The sequence below is a fragment of the Carica papaya genome, chromosome 6 (genome assembly GCF_054855325.1).
Source record: "Carica papaya isolate Zhongbai chromosome 6, ASM5485532v1, whole genome shotgun sequence".
In the NCBI taxonomy this organism is placed as follows: Eukaryota; Viridiplantae; Streptophyta; class Magnoliopsida; order Brassicales; family Caricaceae; genus Carica; species Carica papaya.
Genome location: NC_142314.1, coordinates 14,500,249 through 14,513,621, shown reverse-complemented (window position 1 = coordinate 14,513,621; position 13,373 = coordinate 14,500,249). Strand labels below are relative to the sequence as shown.

At 34.2% G+C, this 13,373-nt stretch overlaps 2 protein-coding genes across 9 annotated transcripts; both read left to right on the top strand.

Moving 5' to 3' along the window:
• Positions 1 to 673: 673 nt before the first annotated feature.
• On the top strand, positions 674 to 6,033 carry LOC110808641 (DYAD protein). 8 transcript variants are annotated; one of them, XM_088222341.1, is made up of 11 exons: positions 674 to 859; positions 2,141 to 2,289; positions 2,369 to 2,492; positions 2,657 to 2,715; positions 3,580 to 3,946; positions 4,027 to 4,398; positions 4,483 to 4,540; positions 4,621 to 4,704; positions 4,903 to 5,252; positions 5,330 to 5,447; positions 5,578 to 6,033. In XM_088222341.1, the coding sequence occupies exons 4-11, from the start codon at positions 2,706 to 2,708 to the stop codon at positions 5,674 to 5,676; spliced, it is 1,458 nt and encodes a 485-aa protein (XP_088078467.1). In that variant the 5' UTR covers positions 674 to 859; positions 2,141 to 2,289; positions 2,369 to 2,492; positions 2,657 to 2,705; the 3' UTR covers positions 5,677 to 6,033. The 8 variants fall into 8 exon arrangements, with proteins under 8 accessions (XP_088078467.1, XP_088078466.1, XP_088078470.1 ...); XM_088222340.1 differs by lacking the exon at positions 2,141 to 2,289; XM_088222344.1 differs by lacking the exon at positions 2,141 to 2,289 and having other exon boundaries at positions 2,657 to 2,735.
• A 2,064-nt stretch (positions 6,034 to 8,097) lies between these two features.
• LOC110808610 (calcium-dependent protein kinase SK5) lies at positions 8,098 to 13,131 on the top strand. Its single transcript, XM_088222348.1, has 7 exons — positions 8,098 to 8,861; positions 10,040 to 10,183; positions 10,303 to 10,455; positions 10,588 to 10,703; positions 12,058 to 12,225; positions 12,335 to 12,559; positions 12,827 to 13,131. The coding sequence occupies exons 1-7, from the start codon at positions 8,306 to 8,308 to the stop codon at positions 12,980 to 12,982; spliced, it is 1,518 nt and encodes a 505-aa protein (XP_088078474.1). The 5' UTR covers positions 8,098 to 8,305; the 3' UTR covers positions 12,983 to 13,131.
• Positions 13,132 to 13,373: the final 242 nt, after the last annotated feature.

Genomic DNA, 13,373 nt, shown 5'->3' with positions numbered 1-13,373 from the left:
CTTAAAAGAAAATTAATTATTGGCTTGTAGGATTAGTTATTACGTGATGATCAAATTTGGAATCTTCATTGACCCATGCACGACTTGGTTAGAAGTAAAGATTTGATTTTTCAGAATATAAAAAGCCCATAAGCCACTGGTATAATAATTAAAATAAATGGCAAAAGTAATTATTAGAGTTGTATTAATAACCTGTTATAAATTGAAATCATAATCGCTTCAAAACTTTTCATAATTATTTACAAGAAATTATGAATTAATAATAAATAAATAAAAATAAATTACCAAGTTATTGAATTTGATGAATGTATGTAATGGTATTAATTTTTTAATTTAATATTATCATTGAAAATTTTGATCCAACATTCTTAAAAACACAAAGGACAAGACCTTAAATATCATAAAGCAATTCAAGTAATAATTACATTCTTTTTTATGGTAACAACATGAGATCTTATTGTTATTTATTTATTATAATATCTAAGAATTAATGTGTTACCACTACAAAAGTTGACCAGAACTAGCCACACCCCCCAAAAAAAGAAATAATAGAAGTTGACCATTGACTAACGATAAAGATTGCATGGACGTGGCGTCGAATGTATGGGTCATTTGAAACCAGTAGCAAGATGTTTAAAATACTCACTATGGAAAATTTAAACTTTATTTTAATGGAGGGGTTTTAGGGATTTTGGCGGTTAGGGTTTTAGTACCAAGGCTTGTTTCGGGGCAGAATAATACTTTACAATTCTGGCCTCTGGTCTTCTCTCTTTCCGCCATTCCTCTCCTTTTTTCCCCTTTCTATTCGCTAAAATCTCAAACTCACTCTTCTGTCTTGCTGATCACTAAACCCTATCAGGTGTGACCTCTGTTTCTCGCTCTTTTTCTATGTTTCTTTCTTTTTCTCTTATGACATGTTTATGCATTTATGTTTTATGTCTTCCATAGTATTTTGGGCATTTACTTTTTTTTTTTTTTGGATTTGAATGTGGAAGATGCAATGGTCGCCTGTTGAGCTAAAACCCCGACTTCTTTGCTTCGTTATTCCGTCATTCTGTTTTCTGATCTTTTTGTTGCTTCTCGTTTTTGCTTGATATGGCATTTCATGTGGGAAACATGAAGGGGAGTTGCTTCGAGAGTAGGTGTTTTGGTTATATTGTGGTCATTCTCTCTGTTTGGTTCATGAAGGTTCAGGATACTAGGGGAAAAATAATTAGGGGAACTGGTTGTACGGTTCAAGGGCTTGTGTCCTTTTATGGGATTATTGTGTGATGCTGATTGACTCTGCATGATGGGAATTTTTACTAGTGTTCTTTTTCCTGCATTTGTTAGAAACAAATAAGGCAAGGAGTTGCAAGTAAGATCTTGTAATCAGTAATTTTTTGCAGTGTCTTGGTTGTATAATTCTCCTTGTCCTTCATTTATATCAGCTTATCTGCTTGGTCTATGTATGCGGTTTATGAAATGTAATCTTGAAATATGCATAATTTGACATGCAGCAAAATTTTTAATGTTTGTTTTGGAGCATGGAAGTCGGTGGAATCCTAATTTGCATAGTGCTATATCAACAAAGAATACAAGCAACTCAAAGAAGTAGTAATAAAACAAAAGCACATTATATTGTAAAAAATTACAACCCTATCTTGTTTGTATAACTTACTTGTAAACGGGATTGGTAGGTCATTTTTCATATATTAGAGACATGTAGATATTTTTGTCAAATTAGAAAGAGAAAGAAGTGCAAAGTCACTAAATCTTGTATAAATTTATGAGGGTATCCTTGCAGACCCTTTTAGGTTTTTGGGGCTGTTTTGGTTCAATATATTCAATTCTGAAGTTGCTTCAGTGAAAGACTGAAGCTTGACCGAGAAATTGTGTTTAAAAACCTTTTTTCTTTTGGAGAGTTAAATATGGTGGATAAGAATCAAGATTGTAAGCCTTTTTTAGCTTGCTGTCCTTTTGAAAGCAATGTGAAATCTTATGCTTTTACCTCTAATCTTTAATTTTTGATGATGGAGACATTAATAAGTTTTTCTCTTGTGCTGCTTAATCATAATATTCACAAAAAAAATTATTCTGAACTGTTTTCTCCAACTTTAACTTCTGATTTCTTGGCCTCTCTTCATTCTTTTTATTCCAGGAAAATATTGGTGTGCTTAGTTGGATCCAATGCGGAGTTCTTTCTATTTTTATTTCTAAATCTCTTAGTTATTGCTTGCAACAACTGAGATATTGGAAAAGTGGATTTGAACTTGTTTGAACACATGGAACCAATTCTTCTTTTTAATGGTGATAAAAGCAGCAGAATTTTACAGTTTGCATCACAGGTTTTTTCTTTTAATATCTTTTTTTATAATGTTGAAAGTAGGTCACTCTACCACAAGTCTGGTGATGCCAGCAAGTATAAATGGTGGTGATTCACGTTGCATGTTTTGATATTGAGAGGCAATCTGGAACTTATCAATTTTGAACCTTTTCATTGTTTTCTCTAGGTAATCTCATTAAGATTCTCTACTTACAAAGTTTGAACTATCCCAAATTCGTAATGAAGCTTTCCTTTTAATTTCCAAAAACATAGTTAATTGTTGATGGTTAATATGTGTTAAATCTTCTTTAGGAACTAGAATTACTTATTTTATTTTACATTGAATTGTAGGATTTCACCTTGGACTATCAGAGAGGCCAATAAAACAAATTCAGATGTTATGGGATCAGGTTTATACAGACAATGTTTTGTAAGATTTATTTGATTCTTATACACAAGTATTTTTCCTTGGTGGAAAAAACACATCAATCTTTTTTTACTGTTGATGCAGGGATTCAATCATCATTTTGTATCTTTCTTCATTTTCTTTGCATACCTAATATGTTTTCTATGTAGGGAAGTTGCTTAGGATTTATATCTTGTAAATGTACATTCTCTATCTCTTCTGGGAATGAATTGGCAAACCCTTTCCTCTTGTTACCTCCTATTAACATTAGTTGATGGTTTTGATCTTTGGAAATTAATTTTGATAAACAAGGAATTTAAATTTTCTATTGTACAGAAGAAAAGCCTCTACTCGAGAAAAGGACTTCAAAAACCTGAAGTTGGATATGGACTTCAGAAGCTTTCTTAAATGATAAATTAAATGATAGTATATTCCAGTTCTGGACATCTGAATGCTAGTATGATATATTTTCGATAAGTCCAATTGTTTAGTAGCTTTTGCTGATGGCAGAAATGCTAGAAAGTTACACTGGTTAGCAGAATTCCAGCATATTTAAAAGTTTGAGAAGGTTTTATTCTGATAATGGGTGCGAGAATTGCATGGAAATGGTACACATATTGGTACTTTCACTCTTGTTTGGCATAAGAATTTAAGAGAAACTAGTACATAGAATTATGGAGTATGTATTGCCAATAACCTTGGTGGATCTTGAACAGTTGTGATAGAAACCCATACATACAGAAGATGTTTTGTTTCTTTTTCAAAAATTTATGAAAAGGTTTTTTTCAAAGTTTTTAAGTTGTTGATAAACGGAAATTGTTGCATCATTCAGGTTTCTAAATGTTATCTTTTTTTGTTGGTGCTTCAGAAGAATATAATAGTTCTGAGAGGCTGGATGAAACATCTAAGAAAGGGCTTTGTTGGTTTGAGCTAAATCGCACTGGGATGGCACGGTGGGGGAATTGCCGCCAGGTTATATTTGGCGATCAAAAAGAGGATAACACACCTCAAATGTCATCCAATGTCATTGAGGGAGGAGATGAAAGAGATGGTGGAGAATCTGTGACAGTGGTGGAGTCTCTGGTGGCCAGTGGAACTGAGAAAAGAAAACGACCTTTGGGCCAACTTAGAGAGATAAGAATTCCAAGACATACAAAACAAAGGCAAAGTAGTGGTTTTCAGAAGTGCAAGCAACACAAGCAACGGAACTCTGTTGATCGATGGTCTGTTGAGAGGTAGATACTATTTATCTTGTTCATTTAATTCGTCTTTTTAACATGCAAATATTGTTTTATACTGATTACATGTTTTGAAGGTATAAGTTGGCCGAGCAAAACATGTTAGAAGTGATGAAGGCTGAAGGAGCTGTGTTTGAGAAACCAATTTCTAGGCCAATACTGAGATCAGCAGCTCGCAAACGAATTGGCGATACTGGACTATTAGACCACTTACTAAAGCACATTGATGGTAAAGTGGCACCCGGTGGTGCTGAGAGGTTTCGGCGGTGTTATAACACCAATGGGGTGATGGAGTATTGGCTGGAGAGTGCGGACCTTGTTAACATCAAGCGGGAGGCTGGTGTTCCAGATCGTAGCTGGGTTCCACCCTCTTGGTGGAAGCTTGGGGATGCCCCTCAGGAATCTGGAGAATTGAAGCTGCTTAAGGAAGAAATGGCCAAACTGAGGAGGTAATAAAACTAGAAAATTCATATAGAAGTGATACATTTTTCACTGATCAAAGGATACCCTTCAACCTTTTGTCTCTTAAACAGTGATATGCAAGAAGTATTATCCAAGCAGAAGGAGCAAGAAGTTTCTTGTACAATTGAGGTGAATATATAAGAATATGCCTAATACACATAACTTGATCAATTTCCTTGGTGAAGAATCACCTCTGTGTCCTTTCACAGGAGATGCACAAGGAATTTGTAAGATGGAAAGCTAAGACTGATCAAGGCCTGGCAGAGATCTCAAGTTCTTTGAGCAGTATGCAGGTATCAAAGAAATATTTTCCTTTGCCTTTAAGCTTCCAGAAACGTAGAAACCAAAAGAATATGCAATTTCTTGTTTTGAAGTGTTTATATATTGCAAGACCAATAAGGTGCTTATAAACATGTTCACCAGAGTTTCTATTAAAAAACATATTCACCAGAGTATTAATGAGGCTACATCTTATGTTTCTTTTGGGGTAGGACATGTACAAGGACTTGGTCACATGGAAAGCTAAAACCGAGCACCAGCTGTTGGGAATTTCAAATTCATTGAACAGTATGCAGGCATCAAAGCAATGCACTACTACTTTCTGTCCAAGTTCAGAGAGATGGGAAGATTGGTTGGAGAGCACCAATCTTGATGGTCTTCAGGAGGGTTTTGCACCATGGCTAGAAAGTGCTGATTTGGTTAATGTTGGGCAGGAGACAGTTGTACAAGAACCATACTTGGTTCCACAACCTATATTAAAGCCTAGCTGTAGCCCTTCTCGGGATCTTATCTGTGCAAGAGAGCTGGAACTGCTCAAGGAAGAAATGGCTAAAATAAAGAGGTAATAGAGACAAGTCACTAAAATTATTTCTTCTTTTGTAATTCTCTTAGTTGTCTGCTTTCTTGTTGCATAAACAGAGATGTACAAGAGCTAGTTCCCAGGAGGCAGGATGACGATATAGCTAACATGACCCCGGATTCTTCTGTAACTGCCAATCCAAAGTTTGATATTGACAATCCAGTTTTAATATTTCAGGTGGTGATAATATGCTCTTTTATTCAATAAATGATTTAGATGAATGTGTAATTACTCCTGTTCCATATGTCCTTTCCCTACTTAGCATTTCATCTCAATGAAGCCACATTTCAAATTGTCCTTTTCTCAGGAGATGTTCAAGGAGTTTGCGAAGTGGAAGGCTAAAACAGAAGAGCGGCTAATGGAGATCTCCAATGCTGTTACTGCGCTGCAGGCATCAAGGCAATAGACTAACTTACGTCTAAATAGTTGGAAACAATAGGATAGGATGTTATTGATTTGTTTGTATTATGGATAGCTGTAGCTACCTTTAGACAGTAGAGTTTTAGGGTCTTTATCTTGTATAGGTCCTAGAAGCTGGAGCTTAGTTTTACCCAAACCCAATAGATTAAGTGATAAAAATGAGTAGGATTATTTCTAACCTTAAAAAGGATTAGCTGAATATCTTATATGATTAACTTATATCCAACATTAGTTACCAGCGTATGCTTGCTTTTTAGCTTTTTAATTTAGAGGTGGGGGGCAGCAGATGTATTAGTGACCAGTTTATCTACTTAAGGTTTATATATATATATAAGTTTTATAATAGCTGTATTAATTTTATTGCTTTCGATTGTTTGATCAGGTTTTCTATTTCACACAATTCTACTTTTTTATGTATACGCTCATAGAATATCTGTGGTTGATAACCAGATTTTTAGAACTTACATTCTTGAAATAGTATTTCTTTGTCCTTATCACTCGGAGAATCTAAAGACCATGCCCATATGTATATCCAAATCTGGAAAAAAGAAATTGTTTTGGATCAAGGCAATCTCTTCATTAAATTGAGAGAACCATGAGGGGAAAATTTGAATTCTGTTTTAAGCTGTGTGCATGTGTTGTGTGTTTTAGATTGAGTTGTAGGGTGTTGGCTTTTTAAGTTCTTCATTCTAAAGTGCTCAAGTTGCTAGTATCGTAAGTTTTCAACTTTATGCATTAATTTTTTGAGAGGTAAGCTAAGAATTTCTTTTTAAGTTGAAATTCTATGATTTTATATTTCAAACAATTTTCGTTTAGATATCTTTTAGTCTTGTAATTTCTATAAGAAGAAAAAAGTGATTTCTTCAAATGTTTTTTTTGTTTAAACAGTTAATGATACTTTTTGTTTAGATATCACAAAAAGCATGTCATGTCAATTTCTTGAACATAACTTCAAAACAAAGTGTAACCTTAATATAAGCCCTACCATGAGAAACCCAGTAGAATTGAGAATGCCAGTGACCTGTGCTTGCACCATTTCCACCCCTTCCAACACTTGTTCTGGTCACACCTCGTTCTCATTCTCCTAGAAATTCACTGTTAATTAAACTAAAGTTGTCCAAAGTTCTTTTATGTAGATTTTAGCAGATTCAATGATGGTCTTTCTCGCCCTGCCAACTGAAAAATTGTATTAACATAAATTAAATGATAACATTCGCCGTAGTATGTAAATTAATTAGATATTTGCAATTCTGGCATATTAAAATTTTTGATATGAAGTAATAGTCATCAGTGTAATTAAAACATTGAACTTTTAGAAATAAAAATCGACTAACAATAATGAATTACATATCCCATATTTATATTTAATAAATATTTGTAATTACATGTATTTATTATTTTTTAAAAACAATAAATTGAAATGATGATTATGAACTTTTTTTAGAAAGGAATTATTATTTTTTTATTAATTTATAAAATGAAAAGAATTTACTTTGAATTGATCTAAAAAAAACTCATTAAGAATTTCAAGAAGGAAAAGGAAGAGATTAAATTGCAAATAAACAACTTTTAAGTGTATGCTTAGTTTTACATATTAATATTTGTTTTTTTTAAGTGGAATTTTTTTTTTATATGTTTTTTTTTTTAATTTTTATGTTTTATTCTTTAATTCATTAGTCAAACACAATATTGACATGCCATTATAAATACTTTATAAATCATGTGTTGTTCATCCACTTTGAGATTAATATTTTACATTTTGTTAGAATATGTAGTTTTACATAGTTGATGTTTCAATTCTGTAAGTACTTGGAATTTAATAAAATAAATCATCATGTTTCCAAAACTTATTGAACACAATTCTTTTTACTTCTCTCTGTTTCTCTCTCTCTCTCGAGAAGCTTCTCGCAATGAGTTAAATCATCATTTTTACAACTCTAATGCATTTAAATATAATTTTTATGTACAAAATTGAAAAATCTTTTGCTATAGCTAAATAAAAAGTGGTAAAATCGGAAAATAAAAATGAAGGAAAAGCCAATGAATCTGAAAACAATCCTTGAAATTATTTAAAAAGTCATAAATTAGAGATGTGGGGAGGCAGAAGTGGACAAATCTGCCACTGCAGATTCCCCAGTCCTTTTAACGCCATCTCCACCCATCAATAACCTCCCAATTCATTTCAAGTAATTTAATAATTAGAGATCATGAAACCAGTGAAGACAGCCCATAGAAAATCCAATCCAATTCCTCACAATAATAATCTCTAAAAAAGCTAACCCATTTTTCTTTTTCATGAAATTTTTTAACTTTAAAAGGAAAATCCCAGATTAAAGACACAGAAATGTGAAAGTTTTTTCTTTTTTTTCTTTTCTTTTCTTTTAATTAAATGAAAGAAAAACAAGTTTTTTTTAGAGAGAGAGAGAGAGAGAGTTCTGTAATTATGGAATGTACAGCTACCTTACCATAAAAGACTGAAGAAGGAAGAGGTCAAAGTCGTATTAATCCTTCTCTTCTTCTTCTCTCCAGACCAGTCTTCTTCAATGTTTTGACGCTGAGTTTAGTTCTCCAAACCAGAAGAAGAAGAACAAGAAGAAGAAGAAAACCAGGTGAGCATGAGTAAATCAAAAGCTCCACCACCACCACCCCCATCATCAAAACCCACAAGGGTTCTTCCCTACATAACCCAGAATCTCAAGGACCATTACACCATAGGCAGGAAGCTAGGCCAAGGCCAATTTGGTACTACTTATCTCTGTACCCACAAGCAAACTGCCGAAAACTACGCCTGCAAATCTATCCCCAAGCGCAAGCTAATCTGCCAAGAGGACTACGACGATGTCTGGAGAGAAATCCAGATAATGCATCACTTGTCCGAGCACCAACATGTTGTCAGAATCAAGGACACCTACGAGGACGATCACTGCGTTCATTTGGTCATGGAGCTCTGCGAGGGAGGTGAGCTTTTTGATAGGATTGTTCAGAAAGGTCATTATAGCGAGAGAGAAGCTGCTAAGTTGATCAAGACCATTGTTGGGGTTGCCGAGGGTTGTCATTCTCTTGGGGTTATTCACAGAGATCTTAAGCCAGAGAACTTCTTGTTTCATAGTGTTGATGAAGATGCTGCTCTTAAGGCTACTGATTTTGGCCTGTCTGTCTTCTACAAGCCAGGTCTATTCCCTTCTTACAGATTCATCTTTCTTCCATGTACTTCCATTACTGTTTCTTAATAATTCGTCACGAGTATCTATTGATCCGTTTTTATTGCCTTAGAAATCGGTTTTTTTTTTTTTTTTTGGGTCTTTGACAAAGATCAGATAAGACATTGTTGGTTTACAGTTTAGTTAATAGGTCCCTTCTACCAATTACCAACACATTTATTTAGATGATCATTTGTTGTTGCAATTGACGCCATCTCCACCATCCTTGGTTTAATTAAGAGAGTTATTCAATCTTTCTTGTCTTTTTTTCTTACCTTGCTTGATTCTTCACTTTAAGAAGTATGACTTAGGTGAGTTACTGCACTAATCTTGTAGTTGAGGGTAAGAACAGATTAAGACTGGATCATGCTATCAAAGAGGGGGGCAAAACATTTTACATAATTTTTGCAAAATGCAACTTTTTTTAGTTGTCACTGTCCCTACTTTATCCAGAAGGGTACTACTTCTCATGGAGGAATTTGATCTTTTGCCGATTTTGTGCTGGTTTGCTACTATAGAACATTGTGATGTATTTTCATCTTGATACAACGAAATTTGCACTCATTGGACCCACCATGTGACCAAGGGGAGATGAGGAGGCTGGGTGGGGAACACGGGAAAACGGGAAAATTGTGGTTTCAAGTTTATTTTCCTTCTAGATTGGTTTCCAACGCAGAAAACTTGAGTAGCATTTGTCTGCATACATCTTGTTATTCGATTTTAACATTTGTCTGGTGGGTGAAGCAAGGTAAATTAGGTGCCACTACCACTGATAGAGAATGTTGGTGGGTTCTATGGAGGGATGATCGTCGTATTTAATATAAAATACTAGAAAGAAACTGCATTATCAGTCACAGGGGCCAGATATGTTGTAAATTTGTCCCTTAGTGTGGTAGGTATTGAAGTTTGATAGGGTGAATAAGAATATATCTAAGTTAATAGGAATGGATATTTTCATATGATTTAGCAATGTTTTGTTTGATACTTGGAATTTTTGTTACTTTTACTCTTAACTCAGATTCTTGGCTTATTAAACCTGTTAATTTTTATTTTAATTTGAAACAGATATTGTTACACTGCATTCTTCTATAATAGCAGCTTCCATCTCTATCTGACATGAGTTTTCGGTTCTTTCCCATGTCCGTTTAGGTGAACACTTTTCTGAAGTTGTTGGGAGTCCATACTATGTTGCACCAGAGGTGTTACGCAAGCATTATGGACCTGAAGCAGACATATGGAGTGCTGGAGTTATTTTATACATACTTTTAAGCGGTGTCCCTCCCTTTTGGGCAGGTAGCTATCTCATAGTTCATTTATTAATTATGACTGGTAGGATGTAACAATTTCTTCTTATACTAATAATTTCTAAAGCATATCATCATAATTGTTTTTCCTTACTTTGTCATCTTCAGAAAGTGAAATGGGGATCTTCCGACAGATTTTACAAGGAAAGTTGGATTTTGATTCTGAACCATGGCCCGCCATCTCAGAAAGTGCAAAAGATCTCATTAGGAAAATGCTTGATCGGAATCCAAAGAGAAGACTAACTGCTCATGGAGTATTATGTGAGTCCGTTTCAATTCTATAAGGCTATGCAGCATGTTACGATTTATAAGACATGTATGCTGAGTTTCTAACAAAGCTATTGATAATAATTTTCATGATATTTTGATGCTGACTTGATCCTCATGTGTTAGGTCACCCCTGGATTGTAGATGACACAATTGCCCCAGATAAACCTCTTGATTCTGCAGTACTGTCTCGATTGAAGCAATTTTCAGCAATGAATAAACTTAAGAAGATGGCTTTACGAGTAAGGTTTCGATAAATGTTCAAGCTATTATAATAAGTTACCTGAAAGTCCCTTGACATATGATAATTTTAGAAAGACCTAACCAATGATGAGCTTAAATCTGATTAATTTATAGACTTTCTGAAGTTGAGAATAAAAGGTTTTTAATTTATCATATTTGTATACTGTGGCTTAGGCTTTTTATGATATAAGCATTGCCTAGAATTTCAGAGTATAGATATTGGTTGATTCTTTTATTAACAAATGTGAAACATTTGCTACTGCTGCTACTTTGGGTATGCTTAGAACCCATAGCAAATTCTTCCACATCAAGTTTTTAGGTGATAATTTGGGTGTGCTGAATGATAGTCTGGGATGACTTTTATTGGTAATAAGCTTGTGTCTGTTTGTAGGCTGATAAAGCATTTAATTGGGGTTGAATGGATAAAATGAAGCTTAAGAACAATTTGATGTATTTGAACTGAAATCATTAGAGTTGTATTATTAGGTTTTTCTGTTTATAAAAGCTGTTACTTCCCAATGTGGGAAATTGTTCTTTCGGAAACTTACCGAAGATTAAAAAAATAGTTACCATTACTCGTTGAGATTAACCATATCCATATGGTCAGAGATCCTTGATTAATATGGAATGCTATATTCTATGGAAGAAAAAACAGAATTACCACAAAAGCAGTGTGTATATGTGCTCATTACCTGCATTGCAGTTTTGGCTGTTATTGCTTTGATTCCTTTTTGAGTTACTTGCTTCAGCAGAAGATTAATAATACCTGCCATATTTCCTCTTTTGGGTAACAAGAGAAAACTGTTTGGTAATTTATATTGTAAACCTCGAAGGTATGTAATCACTGGCTTGCCATGCACATCGGATGAACTCAGGACTCATCCTCAAGGATCTAACCTCCTGTGTAACAAATTATTTTCAGTAGGGTCTATGAGTAATTAATATCATCTAGTGATTCAAAGCGGACAGCTAATTTATGTTAGTGCAGTCTAGCATGTGTAAATGGAATGTTTCTCTTTACCAATTTAATGATAATATTTTGAAATGCTTTGATTCTTTTATATGCAAAATTTTCCTTATGTGAAAGAAGAGTAGACTTTTTAGAGGAAAAAAATAATCAAATGTTTCATTTTATTTTTCTCCCTACAATTTCCTGTTTAATTTGGACTCTTGCAAGGAAGCTCCAATACATAGTGATAGTGATCTTATGAACAGTACACTGACATTTTGGTGTTTGTGAGACTATAATTACAATTTTCATGGTTTGGTTGCCTGTTTAATTTGGCTTCTGTCAAGGAGTTTCCTATGGTTATGATGCTGTAGCTGTATATTAACTAACAAATTGAATTGTAGGTAATAGCAGAGAGGCTCTCTGAAGAAGAAATTGGTGGTTTGAAAGAGTTGTTCAAAATGATAGACACAGATAACAGCGGAACAATAACATTTGATGAGTTAAAAGATGGATTACAGCGTGTTGGCTCTGAACTTATGGAATCCGAGATCAGGGATCTCATGGATGCAGTAAGAAAATTTTCTATATACTGATCTAATCTGGCCATGAATTGTTATCTGATCACTCAATCAAGCTTGATAATGGTATGGATATCTTGTGAATGCTTGCACTTCACAGGCAGATATTGACAACAGTGGGACAATTGATTATGGTGAATTCCTTGCTGCTACTATTCACTTAAATAAGTTGGAGAGAGAGGAAAATTTAGTCTCGGCCTTCTCCTTTTTTGACAAAGATGGTAGTGGTTACATTACAATCGATGAGCTCCAACAAGCTTGTAAAGAGTTTGGTTTGAATGATACCCACCTTGATGAGATGATCAAAGAAATAGATCAAGATAATGTAAGTGTTTTCTTCTCTGTCCAGCCTCATCATGAAACCTATCTGCTCATATTTTTAGCCATTTTTGTCAGAAGATAAAAACTAGTAGCTTTATGTTATCCCCAATCATCATGAATAAGAGTTGTGCACAGGCTTTGTCTATGAAGTAATTACGCCATGTGCCCCCAAACAAATGTTCCTGTACAGTGTTTATAAATGTCTCTCTCCTAATGAAACAAAAATGTCTTTTTATTGTTTAAATAAGCTGATGAAGGATTTGTATTGCAGGATGGACAAATCGATTATGGGGAATTTGCCGCAATGATGAGGAAAGGCAATGGAGGAATTGGGAGGAGGACGATGAGAAGCAAGATCAACTTGGGGGATGCTTTTGGATTGACAGCTAATGGATCTAATGACTTCATCGATGTTCATACAAAATAACGCTCTTGAACTATGCAGTCTCTTAAAAATGTGGCTATATTGAACGATATCCTTGGTTGATCTAGTCTTTACTAGTAGCCTAATCAAATTTTGGTTCGGATGATATCTGCTACTTTCCCATATTTATAAAAGCTGCCTGCTTTGGATAACTAGCAATGTTAAGAAGGGGAGAAAATCAAGTAAGAATTTTGTCGCGATATGTACATGAAATTTAGGTATCTTGAATCTTGAATCTTGAATCTAAAGATTGCCTACTGTAATATGTTGCAAAAGTCTAGATCAGGAAGTGGGAACACAAGTAGGATAAACTCAGTTAGATGTCATGAAAGGAAATCTTTGTTTTTATTATGAAAATTTCGTTGGTTAACAAAGAAAATAAAAGAAAGGAGCA